Source organism: Siniperca chuatsi, linkage group LG5 (genome assembly GCF_020085105.1).
Source record: "Siniperca chuatsi isolate FFG_IHB_CAS linkage group LG5, ASM2008510v1, whole genome shotgun sequence".
Classification (NCBI taxonomy): domain Eukaryota; kingdom Metazoa; phylum Chordata; class Actinopteri; order Centrarchiformes; family Sinipercidae; genus Siniperca; species Siniperca chuatsi.
In genome coordinates, this window is record NC_058046.1 from 17869647 (window position 1) to 17883740 (window position 14094).

General features: G+C 41.3%; 1 protein-coding gene across 1 annotated transcript; it reads right to left on the minus strand.

Moving 5' to 3' along the window:
- Positions 1-934: 934 nt before the first annotated feature.
- si:ch211-166a6.5 (clustered mitochondria protein homolog) lies at positions 935-14003 on the minus strand. Its single transcript, XM_044196801.1, has 28 exons — positions 13703-14003; positions 12017-12126; positions 10778-10949; positions 9847-9984; positions 9591-9745; positions 9342-9496; positions 8753-8878; positions 8451-8583; positions 8264-8356; positions 7968-8134; positions 7577-7756; positions 7030-7467; positions 6857-6930; positions 6647-6751; positions 6426-6526; positions 6189-6341; positions 6029-6091; positions 5652-5884; positions 5469-5553; positions 5148-5301; positions 4863-5002; positions 4233-4313; positions 3910-4035; positions 3687-3796; positions 3477-3570; positions 3266-3391; positions 3073-3146; positions 935-1829 (listed from the first exon to the last, which is right to left on the minus strand). Exons 1-28 carry the CDS (start codon positions 13752-13754, stop codon positions 1175-1177), a joined length of 4293 nt encoding a protein of 1430 aa, XP_044052736.1. The 5' UTR covers positions 13755-14003; the 3' UTR covers positions 935-1174.
- Between the last annotated feature and the right edge of the window lie 91 nt (positions 14004-14094).

The following is a 14094-nucleotide window of genomic DNA, read 5'->3' on the forward strand; positions in this document are numbered from 1 at the left end:
CAAGGAAGGGCTGTTCTTCCTGTTGTTAAGTTACTCTCTAAGTATAGGTTATACAGCTTTTTAAAATAAATTATCTTAAGTTAGTACAACATGAAAATCAACATGCAGAGGCTTGAAATCAGCTTGAGCTAGATGATGCATCGTAGGTAACACGTTACAGAAACATTTACTCTGCTTTGTGTTTTGTCAAAGTTAAGTGCTGAGGGGAAGCACCAACAGTCGGCTGCACAACAGTGTCTGCTGGTGTGATTTTGTTTAGTGAATGCTACATTGATCAGCAGGTGGGACATGCACATCTCTGGATATCCAACACGTTTTCATTGTAGGAACTTACTTTTCGGAATATATATGATAGATATATGTTCTTTCCAGAGCATTAGCTGGAGTAAAATGTAACATTTACATAAAAAAACCCAAACAAAGTATTTTCTATATGATGATTTCCATATATTAAGCAAGTTTCATGGCTGTGCAGATTGATTTCTGCTGATGTCTTACCGTGGACCATATCAGTGGCTGGAAGATGAAAAAACACTCTATGGTATGTTTTGTAAAGTGATTGGTAGTAATGTTTACAAAATTCCTTGCAAATGGGGGAAAAACACAGATGTAGTTCTTTACATTTAGATGATTCTCCAGTTGAGGTTTTTCTGGGCACATGAGGTTTTTGCTAAGTCTTGCAGGTGTGTTTTTCTTGTGTTTGCATTTTCAGATTCAATTGTTACTCAGACTTATAACCTACAATCAATAGTACGATTTTATAAAACTGTTTTGGAACTGTTCCAAATATATTTTTATAACATGATTTTCCACTTTATGCTGTCTAGAGTTTTCTCGGTTGTCACCTGAATCATGATTTGGTGATTAATAGAATCACATCTTCACACATAATTTTTTACATGCATATATGTATGTGCCAAAAAGGCAAGATCACTGGTAAACCAGAGTAAAAAGTTTATTGTTGGAAAAAAGCACTCAACAGTACAGTCCTCTCCCAGCATCAGCAATAACATCTCTAACACAAAGTAATACTCATCATCTGACTCTATGTTCTCTTACGCTGCGCTTCATGTTCATTGGATCTAATTACATCTAGGATCCTGGGAGGGCTTTATCTTACAGCAGTGGCTTGTAAAAACTTGACTACAACACTGTTTTCCTGTTTGATACATTTTCACTTTTCAGCTACTCCATTAGCAGTGACACCATGTGCTACTCCATTGACTGCTACTGTGTGTTTGACTCCTGTTCCATTAGCTATGGCAGCTTTCGAAACAACATCTGCCCAGGTTCCTTTACTCTTAAGGACTGGTGGGCTGGCAGCGATGTCTAAAGCTCCATTTATTTCACCATTAACCTCATATGACTCTGACTTCATCTTATTAGCTGTTGCATCAGATTTGATCTCCCCATTGGCTGTGCTGGTTTCAGTTTCCTCTCCTGTAGCCCTGACCTCTGACTCTCCATTCACTACCTTGACCTCAGCATCTGAATCTGCTCTGTCACTGTCCTCACTGACTTCTCCATCTATGTCTGTTTTCTCTTTGTGCTGGTTATGTTCTGCCAGCTCCACCACATGACCATTAGCTGAAACTATGGCAGCACTCTCTTCCACTGGCTGCTCCTGTTGGCTCTTGCTGGCATTCTCCACTGCTGCGCCTCCTCCGCCCTCAGCTTCCTTCCCGCATCCTGTTTCTTGATCAGAGCGTTTCTCTCCCCCGTTCACAGTCTCTGAGGCGACGAGCTCGTTAGTTACTTTAAATCCCAGTTCTTTTGCCACTGCTGCCTTTAGTTCCAGGTGTTTCTTCTTATACTCCTGGAACCTGTCACTATGAAAACACAATGAATATATCAGTGGCTTCCTACCTAACAAAAAATGACCTTTTCCAGTTTCTTATATTATGTATTTGCTTAAATAATTCTCTCACATTTTTGTAACAACAATAACAGGTGGTAAACTTATCATACGGAAGTCCTGATAGGTAAGTGAGAAAAAACAATTCTGGTGATCCATTTTCTAAGTCTGATCTAAATTGTTTTCTTTCCTGTGTTTATGACTTAAGAACAGGTGGGGAAAAAAAGTTCCCCACCCCAAAAAGTTCCTTTAAGTTCCTTGTTTCATCTGTGAAACAAGTGAAAAAGTTTTGGCAGGTGAAAAAAATGTTTTTGTCAGGATTAGTGTTAGTGTTTGTTGTTGTAATACTATGGAGTCTGGGAGGGGACATGGACATACATTTTTTTTTTAAAGTGCACGTGCATTTACAGGCTCAGTATAATACTCATTCCAGCTACTAGAGGCTGAAGTGCACCTGTTCTTCATCTGTTCTTAAGTCATAAACACAGGAGAGAAAACAATTTAGATCAGACTTAGAAAATGGATCACCAGAATAGTTTTTTCTCACTTGCCTCTCAGTGCTTCTGTATATGCATCACTGCCTGTTTTAAAGATCAGATTTGTATTCACTATTTGAGTTTTCACCATGGAGAGGAATAGCAAGAGGACATACTGGAGAACCAAAACAAAATTTAAAAAAGCATCAAAAGTACTGATAATGCAGAATGGCCACTTTTAGATTGTTACAATTTAATCTATAGTATTATATTATTTATGGGAATTTAAGGTACTTTTAGAGCTAGATTGATAAATATTGACTAATTTTGCTCATCACAGATATAACAGTATTTGTGTATTAGTTGGCTGACAAGTAACAAGACATTAAAGTAAATAAATGCCAAAATATGTTTGAAACAGTATCACTAATACTTACACCAGAGAATACCAACACATTTATTTTTCAACAGCAAAATGTTTGGATCAACAAATATCTTGACCCCAATTCTTTAAATAAGCAAATTTAAGTGATCCTTATCAAGAGTATTTGTTTATTTTATGTGTTGTTAAAAAATGACTATCGACCAACATATCGATATGGAATTATTTAAGATTTTGATATCGGTGTCAGCTTCAAAAATCCAATATCGGTCAAGCTACATTTTAGCTTCAACATGTGTTGAAGTGTGGCATATAACACCATATCATATCATATGTCATGTATTACAGTGAATATGTACCTTTGTGTAATCCTCCTGATCTCTGTCACCAGAACCATTTGCTCCAGCACAGTTTCAGTTGAGGGAGTTAGACACTGAGGACACAGAGGACAGGGAGATTAATAAACAGGTTTACAGAACAATTAGCTCAGGGAGACATTTGAGATTCAAAGAGGTTAATTGTGTCAGAGACCACATGAGCTCCTGGACATACCTCCACTGTTTGCTCCGTGCAGTCAGCTCCTGCCTGTCTGAGAGAGCGTTCCACCTTCACTGCTTGCTTGGTGATGGTGCACAGAAACTCTTTGCTGCAGCGTGTCTGAGAGTGATCCTCTCCAAACTGAGAAAGAAGATAACCATGAGATGACATGCACACACAACCAATCCACTTATCTGGCTCTGGCTCTTTCTGCAGATATACTGACCAAGGAGGTAAAAGCAGTGAGGGCTTCTTTCTCGTGGGTCATAGCACTTCTGTAGTCACCCTTGCTGCACATCCACTGGGCCAACAGGTGCTGACTGCACAGATAAGAAACCAGGGAGAGAAATGGTGATGATGTTGGAAAAGGGGACAGAATAGATCAACTTAATGACTTTATACAAATGATGAGTGCAAGCTATAAATGGCATCTTACTTGAGAGCAGTGTGCAGATCTGTGGGGCCAAAGAAGGAAGTGTTGAGTCTGAGGGCGTTCTTTAAGTACTGACCTCTCTGATCTCCTGTCAGCACCAACCCAAGACAGCTCTGCAGGAAAGCAATGAGAGGATTGCCATTGTCAAATAGTAAATATTGTTTATAAGGATATTGTGAAAAGGCTTTTTTGTGCTTGGGGTGAACACCAAAGTGTTGTAACCTACATCCAGTGTTGCAGTGTAGGGATGGTCCTCTCCATGGACTGTTAGCATTAGCAGACGAGCTCTGAGGAGACACTTCTGAGCCAGGACAGTTTCCCCTCCAGCAAACACATACACACCCAAGAGGGCCTACATATAACAACAAAATTATAATAATCACACACTACACACAGTGCTTACTCTATAAAAACCATATAGAAATGTGTAGTTATGGACCCAGGTCTACAGTTCTCATATCTCCACAGTGACCAGGGGTTCCACTGCTAGTAGTGGTACCTCCAGCTTAGTCATGAAAAAATCTGAGATAAATGTGTAGCTATACTCACATACTGCTGGATAGTGTTTGGGTGGTCAAAGCCAAGCACTCTCTCACTAATGACCACTGCTTTCAGCTGGACACTGCGAGCCTTGAGAACAGAGGAAGTCACAGTGATGACAAGAATTAATGGCCAGTTTCATGTATATTAACAATTTCAAACACTTCAGTACCTCCTGAAATTGACACAGACTTTTTGGTCTTTCCAGAGTGGTACAGTACACACAACATAGAAAAGTAGAAGACTACTTAAAAATATCCCACTACCAGTATTCAAAATTATACTTGAGTAAAAGTTCAGAAGTATTATCATCAAAATGTAATTAAAGTATGAAAAGTAAAAATGGTGCAGCCCCTTTGTTGTGTTATTAAGCTAATAATTTGTTTCGTATGTCAAATCTTCTGCAAAGTAACTTATAACTAAGCTGTCAGATATAAGTAGCGGAGTAAAAAGTGCAATACGTCCCTCTCAAATGTAGTGGAGTAGTTAGAAAGTAGCAGGAAATGGGAATACTCAAGTAAAGTACAAGTACCTCTATATGTACTTCGGTACAGTACTTGAGGAAATGTACTTGGTTACTTTCTATCACTGCAAAATGTGTTAATGTAGCTGTAAACAGTTGTGGAGCAGTAAGTGTACCTCAGCTGCCTTCCCCTGCAGGAAAGCCACCTTGGCCAACAGGTTGTGGCAATAACAGGCCTCAGGGTGTAGGTCATCACACACCCTACCAAACAGGTAGGCTGCTTCTTTAAGGTGCTCGTGGGCCTGATCCAGCAGACCTGCAGTTGGGAAACACACAATAGTTTTGCACAGAATTTACTTTTCATTTAGATTTAGTTAAAAAACTCACATTGAACAAAGATTACAGATACATGACTCCACAGCACAAGGGCTTTTGTAAAGTGCGCAGCTTTATTGACCCACCTTTCTGAATGGAGGTCTGTGCAGCCCGATATGCTTTTGAAGCATCCACAGTTGGCATGTGAATGTGCTTGACGACAGGGAAGATGTTGAGGACGTCGTCTGGACCAATGGGAGCTTTATTTTGGTTGTCGAAGAAGTAGTCTCTCAGTCTCAACTGGTGTAGACACAGAATTATTTTCAAGTTTTTATCTGGAAGCTAATTTTGCAATTACAACTCGGTGTATATTAAACCATTACTAATATAAATGTGTTTCAGTTGATCTAGTGACTAATTTTACAAGGCCAATAACACACTGAATCCATATTTCAGATGTTGGTTACCTGTACTCCAGTCTTTAAACAGAACTCTCTAAGCAAAGAGAGCTTCTGAAGGCCGTAGTGCTCCACCAGATGGTTCGGACCAGAGCTGTCACAGAGAAAAATGACAGTATTCTAAAGTGAACTCTGAGCCATTGCATAACTAACAAACTTGAGGTGAGAACAAACAAAATGCTGTGTCCTCACCCGAGGCAGTCAGATACGTTGTAAGTTTCAACAGCATCCTGGCAGACCAGGTTCCACAGCTCAGCCCCTGTGAGCGTGCTCCAGGACGTGCTTTCAGAGGCCCCGGCCCCTCGGCCCCGTCGCCTTGACTTCTTTTTAGTCTCCTCCCCCGCAGGAGTGAGTGTGAAGTGGGGAACCAACAGGCAGCAGAGGAAGTGACTGACCGCTGCAGAGAGACTAGGCACGTCCGCACCCTGCAAAGACATAACCAGAGGCTGTAGTTCATTCTTTCTGGAGTGTGTGGACCCACACCTGCTGCTATTTCACCTGCTATTAACACTGAGGTGTGCAAACATAAGAATGAATAGGAGTGCTTATTACAGAATACTGTAAAGTACCTGGAGGAAATTGTTGAACACTCTTCTTGTTGAGCGGATGAAAATATCCCCTATGACTGATCTCTGGTTAAGACAGTAAGAAGGATGTTAGAAAGCACAGTTAGGAGAGTGATTAAATCATCACTAGTTTAAGTTGGACTATTTTGTGAATCAGACACACCATTATGTGCCTCAAGCGCTCCTTGTGTTCTGACTGGCTGATGGTCTTGATCACATGGCCCAGATACCGGAGGTTGATGCCTCTCTGGTGTAGCGCCTGTTTTAGAGAAGCTCCATCCATTGGTGCCTCGTTGCTGTGTAGGCAATACTCCACCTGTACACACATACATATGCTGAGCTTGTTTCATGTTTGCAGTAGATGTGCCTATTATAGTATGTAAACAGTGGGTCCACTTACAAAAGCTGGTATCTGATGTGTAATGATGAAAGCTGCAGCTTCCCTCAGTAACCTCTCCTGCAGCTTTGTTGATGTACTTTCACCAGGAGGGAAGGTTACTCCTGAACACAAACCACAAGAAGCCTGTTATATCGTGTTCTAGCAAAAGATTTGTCTGTGCGTGTTAGTGTGTGTGTGTGTGTCTGTGTGCGTGTGTTTGTGTATGTAGTTTGTCATGATACCTGGAGAGAAGATGCTTGAGTTAAAGCGCATCTCAAAGATGATGTCGCTAACTGAGCCCACTTCTTTACAAGCAGCTCGTACTGCATTAGTGGCTCGAGAGTCACCTGCAAGAATACAAACATTTGTCAAGTATAAAATGGCCAAAGTTCTGTGTGTATTAGCTACACTTTTGGTTGCCATTCAGTTAGATCTACTAAAACACTTCTTACAAGCTATTGCACATTCTTCAAAGCCTCCATTCTCATCAAACATCTCCCTGACACGCTGAGTGAACTGGCAATGTCTAAAAGGAGCAAAAAGCAAAACTTCAACTTTCACTTTCACTTTGTGAAAAAACTTTCAAAACTGAGAATAAAATAGTTTTATTTCATGTAGAACTCACTTATGCTGGATGAAGGCCTGCACCAGCTCTGGCCTCAGTCTACAGAGTCCGTGAGGAAAGCTCTTTGGAAGACCAGAGTCTGAGTGATAATTCTCCGGCCATCCTTCTTTTGCACAAGCCTTCTTTTCTTCATCCTTTTCACAGCTTTTATTACTCTCCTCTTCTCCAGTGACTGTCTGACTTTCTGTCTCCACTTCTGGACAGAAGTTGGCATCAGCTGGGAAGCTCCTGAACACATCCAGTATGTAGAACCTCCCATCAGCCCCCAACAGTCCCTGAGCATCCACTGAGGTGAACAGTGGTACCTGGTGACCGCTGTGCGTCACAACAACATGTTTCTGAAGAGAAAGAGACTTGGCAGTGTGAGCCAATATCTGTAGTAGCCGTCTGCGATGGGGGGACTCTTGGGGTCCTGCATTTACCCCATACAGCAAGCCTCTATAGAACACAAGAAGAAGAAAGACAATTAGCAGAAAAGGCACAAAAATGTCACAGTGTGACACCACTACCACAGTGGATAGTTGAATAATGGGTCTACAGGGTGTACCTTGCGGCAGGAGCACTTCCCTGGTCCTGCTCTGAGCCTTCCAAGCCAGGGGCCAGACCCTGAGCAGACAGGCGCACTCCTCTGTAGTCTACAATGGCTGTAGGTAGAGTGTGCAGCCCCTGTAGCCCCTCTATGTCACTGTAGGCCTGTACTCCTTTAAGCTCCAGCCTCTGAGCAGCCCTGCAAGTATAAGACAAGGAAACATCAAAATAATTTGTGCCAAAACAATGCCATTCTAAAAGTGAAACAAAACTTTTATAATCAGACACAGCACATGGCCACAGTGTACTTTGTGAATCCTCACAGCCATAACACAATAAGATAACACAATTAACAGCAAATGGCTTTACATCTTTAGGATCTTGTCACTGAACTTGTGGTTCACGCTCACCTGCGACCCCTTTCCCCACCAAACACTGTACTTGCTGCCCCCTGGCTCATGAACAGGCCGCCCCACAGGAAAGCTGGGTCCTCAGGGTTTCCATTCACTGGCTCCACAAAGCCATCTACAATAGTCTCTGCCCCCTGCATCACAGCCTTAACAAACGCACTGTTTACCTGAGAAAACAGGTACAAATGAAGGTGAGAGGAGGAGAAGTTGAGTGAACAAAGTAAGGAAAGCAGGTGATAAGAGTCCTGAACTGTCCTGCTATTGTTTTGACATAAATTACAGCTTTTCTTGGTTACCTGGAGGAGAGTTCTGTCTCTCTGCAGCCTCTCCTCCAGACTGCTTAGTGGAAGATCTCTGGCTGCTTGCAACTCCTCATTCCAGTCTGGAGCCTACACATACCACACATGGTTACACTTAATATCACTGCCAGCAGCACACCACTCAACAAATAGCAACAAAGAATAATGCTGTGTTTTAAATAACCTGAGTTGCTGGCTGTTCATCCACTCCCAGTCTGCTGAAGGTGTTTTTGTGAGTGCGAGAGGCACAGGGAGGCCCGAGCCAGCTCAGCGTGTGGTAAGGAGTGGGCAACACCTCTACTGGAGATAACTGAGGCCTAAAGGAAGAAAGTTAACAAGCTGCATTACCCAAAATACCCAAAACAGCTTACAATATCAGTTGTTATGAACATTTTATGATTTGAAGTTGGGATATTCACCTCACCAAACCCCACTGTTAGGATTCTGGCAAAATACTATAGTATTCATGCTGGGTAATAATGTTACCTGTTTTTGATTGTAGTAGAAGAAGTTTGTTTGAAGACAGGGCTGATGTGACAGAGAAGGTCAGTAAAACAGTGACAAAATGGGGAAGACTGTGCAGGACGAGGATCAAACACTTCTTCTGTAGACCTGAGATGAAGAAGAAGAGAGAGAAAATAATTCATAATTAAACTGAAACATTTATCAAGTTAAAGTTAAATTATTTATAAAGCAGGTGACTCTACAGAAGTCCTGAGAGGCAAGTGAGAAAGAAAACTGGTGAACCATCAAGTGGTCAAGTCTGATCTAAATTGTTTTCTTTCCCATGTTTATGACTTGAGAACAGGTAAAACAAAAGGATTTAAAACAAAAAAAAGTTTTTTCCAGGATAATTGGAAAAAATTAAGTTTCTTAAAAACATTTTTTTCATCTGTGAAAACAGGTGAAAGAGTGCATGGATAAATTACAATTAAAACTTGCCTCTCAGGACTTCAATTCAATTCAGGTAGAATAGAAATATGACAGCTGAGTACATTATTTGCCTTTCATACATTTTCTACTACAATTTACTACAACCATGAACAGAGTTAATATCATGAAGTAATTTTTTTACCTATTGAGAAAGAAACCTTTTGGACAGGATGTGATGTCATATCGCCGTCCCTCCATTGTCACGACGGTGATGTACAGGAAGTCTCCCTGCAGCTTCCTGTGTCCTGGAGGCGGGTTCCAGCAGCTGAGAGACAGGTCCCTCAGATAGCTGGGGGCCTGATGAGACAAATATAACATCACAAAGAGTCAGTGTGTCTGTGTGCATTTTGGGCTGGCCCAGTGTGAAACAAGACTCCAGGTATTTATGTACCTCTGGTTGGGAGCTCTGTGGTAGCAGGGCCATGAGTGGTCTCTCTGAGGAACCAGGGAGGAGGTACTCAGGAGGAGCTCCATCCTGGTAGTTAGTTTCTGTTTTTGTGTTGCTTAGAGAGCGTTTCAGGCTCTTTCCATTTGGCAAGCTAGAGTCTGCACCGGTATTAAAAGGAGATCTCAGTGTGAGCTTGATTGTTAATTTTGTATCTTTGTTTTATTACCCTTTTGTCTAAGTGCACAGTATGCGTGTGTACCTGCTGTTAGTGTATGTGTGAGTGTCTCCAGTATGCTTGGTGAGCGTCCTTCTCTCAGTGCATCCTGAGGTCCAGACGCTCTCAGCAGCTCCAGCACACGAGCCAGATGGAGCCTGGCTGAGCAGGCAGTGTAGGGTTCTGGAAAGACACACAGCGTTAAAAAGGTTACACTGACCTTTATGAAACTGTGAACACAAACATCTCTCTTTAAATAGCCAGCATGCACGGCACAAAGACTCTGGATGTCATGATCCACTTGTTTTATTGGACTATAGACACAAAACTGACTGGGTAAATACTGTACATAATAAGAGATTAACTGCAGGTTGTTTCAGTATTTCAACAGCTGGCAGGTGTGAGACAGACAAACTGGTTGGCACACAGTTGTAATCTCTGCAACTATAAACCTTGTTATGATTAATCAGAAAAGGTGAGTCAGCAATTTACATTGAGCTGAGAGAAACTTTAGTGTGTATGAAAGGGAAAGGCTGAAGGGTGTGATGAAAGTATGGACTGGATTGTTCTGTTCTGATATTCTACAATTAATAATTATACCATACATCACCCTAGATATGTAGATATATAAATGGACATGTGAGAGAGTAAAAACTATATTGTTAAAAGGCCAGACAACAGCTTTATGACGTATAAACTGCATTACAGAACAGAGTATTGTTAAAAAGCTGCCCAATATTTCTAATAACTGTGTCAAAAACTCATTAGTAAGATTAGATCACAGAGTATACAGGTATGCTATTAAAAGTGCATGCAAGACAAAATTAGAAAAAATACACAATAAATAATCAGAGTTATAAAAGAAAAGCAGTTTCTCAATGCACCCAAAAACAGCCTTCGGACAGTTAAACTATTTATAAAATTCAAGCTACAAATGTAGATTGGAAATAAAGCTGAAAAACAACAACAATACTACCTTCCACCAGGCGAAGGATGGCTCCTGGTTTAAGCCCCTTGAGGCTTTGCAGTTCTGCGAGGGGGTCCAGAGTCGTACCGGCGAGTGCCAGTGACAGGTTGGAACGTGGACACACCTCATCCCTCGAAAGCAGAGTCATTACTGCATCTTGGACAAGCCAAAAACCACGGACCTACAAAGACAAGTGGTTTAACACAGCAGATAATGCCAAAATATAGATTATAAACCTGCCTATTATATTAAAAAATGTAGTTATCTATGAGGATAATCCCTGCATTACACAGAAAGACATAGAGTATTGCAGATAAGACATCAAACATTAACACTGACAGAAAATACAGTATTGTATGTGTATATATATATATATATATATATATATATATATATATATATATATATATATATATATATATATATATATATATATATATATATATATATATATGCACCATCTCCACATTTAAGAGTAGGCTTAAGACTTTCCTCTTTGATAAAGCTTATAGTTAGGGCTGGCTTGGGTGAGTCCTGAACCATCCCTTAGTTATGCTGCTATAGGCCTAGACTGCCGAGAGACTTCCCATGATGCACCTCTCCATCTGTATGCATTCTTATCCCATTAATGCATGTTACTAACTCAACATCTTCTCTCTCTCGTAGTTTTGTGCTTTCTCGTCTCTCTCCTTCTGTCGCTTTCAGCAGGTATTTCTGCCTCCGGAGCTGCAGAGTCTGGATCAGTGGTTGTGGGCTACCTGCTGCCCCCGTGTTACTGCTACTACAACTGCTACTACAGTTGTTATTATTTGTCTTATTATTCCTTTCACTATCACGCCTATTATTATGACTTTATTAATATTAATATTAACTTGATTATTATTTTTTATATTATCACTACCATTACATTATTACTATTTTAAAATTCTTGGTGGAATTTGCATTGTGCTTCCCCACCCCCCTCTCTCTCTCTGCCTACGCCCTGCCCCACCCCCCTTCTCTCTCTCTCTGCCCTCCCTCCACGCCCCGCCCCACCAGAACATCCCACGCCCTGCCCCTTCCGCAAGAGTTCCTGTAAGGGTTCTACATTATCAAAAATTACAGATACTACACAAGATAAAGCTGATGAATTCTTATCAATATTTAGTCTCAGTTATCAATGTTGGTTTCCACCACTTGTGAAATCTTATCATTAACAGAAGAGTGAATAAGAGCGAACAGAGAGGAAACAACAGTCTGGTTTTGTACCTGCAGCTCAAATGGCTCTACTCCTGCCCCCTGGATCTTCACAGGGAACGATGTGTCCTCATCTTGCTTAATACCAATGGCATCCTTTCCACCAGTGAGGCTGTTTACATCTGTTTGAAGGAGAAATCAGAGAAACTAAACTAATTGAGGATAATCACAGAGCCCTGCACTGGACAAGTAAATAGTTTCGGTTGTTTTCCTGCCTTCCGCTCATTACATGCTGGGATTGTTTCCAGCTCACTATGAGCCTGAAAAGACTGTTATAAAAATCGCATGAATAGCTGAATGAAAGAATTAATGAAACATAATTATGACTTATTATGTTCAGATTCCATCATCTGCCCTTTGCGGCAGAATCAAACAAGAACACTAATCTCCCCTAAAATGATCGTGAGCTGGACTGTAGATACTGTGTGTGTGAGAGTGCCTGAGGGTGAGAGTGAATTTATGCAAGAAAATGTTGAAGAAAGGGAAAGTGGGGTGTGTCTGCCTTTTTACACACATTCACAGGACCCAGCGTGTTCCTCAACCAGCAGTGTGACTAAACCTGTTGAATTTGCCTACTGGTCTTCATGTCATCTCAGGGTGAAGGGACAACCACACCCAGCACTGGCATGTGGAAACAGCAGAATGCTAAAACACATAAACTAACAACAAACCTATAGTATGGCTTGGCAGCGTTCTTGCATGCATGGATGCATTCGCATATTGTATATATAACACCTGACTTGACATGTACATAGCAAAACAGAAAATTCATTTTGCACTCATCTCTGAAGACTGTAGTTTATTCTACAGTAAATCCCCAGCTCTTGCTGTCAATCTGGGACTACTTTACCACTGGAAAGCACCCAAAAAAATAGCTTCTCTGTTCGCGATTGGCTGGAAGAAGGTGCCTCCTCTCTGCAGGCTTGGAGCAATCAGCTTCTTTTTGGACTGAGCTGCTGTCTTACTACAACAGAAAACAGCATTGTTTCCAGCCTTGGCCAGTTTATTTTGTCACTTATACGATAAACTACACAAGCAGCCAGAATTCCTTCCCTATATGTCACATAGTAATATTACAAAAAGATGACTTTAAATACATTCAAATGAGTTCCTCGAATGACGTATCCTGTCAGTTATAATGGTGTGCCCAAGGATTATTTTGTGGGGGTATAATCATCTGAAGACAGGCTAACACACACTCTTCTTTAATTCAATCATTCTGTCTAGTGAGAGTGGAGTAGCAAAGGTTAAAAGAAGTCAAGAGGCCCACTTGAGAGTGTGGAAAATGGAGAAACAATTATAAGGTAGATAAGGTGGTTGGAGGTTTTTGATTCTGGATGAACAGCAAGAGAAGCTGTGTACAGAGATTTAAATAAAAACTACTCTTTGCCCTTAAAGAGGATCATAAGTGAGAATTTACAGTTGTTCTAGGGATTTCAGGTTGATTTCAGCATGTATCTGTGTGAATAAATTCACCATAAAAGTGAAGAGCAGATTGTCCAAGTGGTCAAAAAAGTTGGTGAAAGCAGAGAATAGCACCAGCCATTTTCAGGGCAGCAGTGCAGTGCTAAATCTCCCACCCTCCTCACATTCTGTAGCGAGGGAGGCACCAGACGAAAAAAGAAGGAAGAGGAAAGTGCAAAATAGAGACAGGGAGAGAGGAGCAGGAAAGAAAAACACATCGCAGGGATTTCTCACCAGCCTTGGCCTGATTTCTTCCTCCTCCTCCTCTCCTCACTTTGTCCTTCATGGTTATGTGTTGGAAGCTTTTTCTTGAGCTGTCCTCTTGTGTCTTCTCTGTGCCTTGCTTCCCCTCAGTCTTGCTTCAGACTGCTGAAGGAATGCACAAGAGAGGGGCAGAGTGAGTGGAAATGTGCAGCTGGATTGTTTGTGAGCCCAGCAAAATGTGAACGTGAACGGCTGTCTGTTCAGGACTGTGACTCCTGACTCTCTTTACAAAGCAAACTCAGCTTATCTGTTCTCCCTGAGTAAAAAAAAAAGCCACACCCTCCTATTGCTCAGTACAGGCTTATTACTCTGCATGTCTCTCACACTTTTGTTGGACTGGGTGTGTCTAAGCATTCTAGCTT

Bases quoted from the DNA above. Each gene is read 5' to 3' on its own strand.
- si:ch211-166a6.5 (XM_044196801.1), bottom strand. From the start codon at position 13,754: ATGAAGGACAAAGTGAGGAGAGGAGGAGGAGGAAGAAATCAGGCCAAG. The intron at 4,314-4,862 runs GTACACTTACTG...TCTGTTCTCAAG, and splicing joins TGCAGGGGAAGGCAGCTGAG to GCTCGCAGTGTCCAGCTGAA. The intron at 3,797-3,909 runs GTAGGTTACAAC...GCTTTCCTGCAG, and splicing joins CCTACACTGCAACACTGGAT to AGCTGTCTTGGGTTGGTGCT.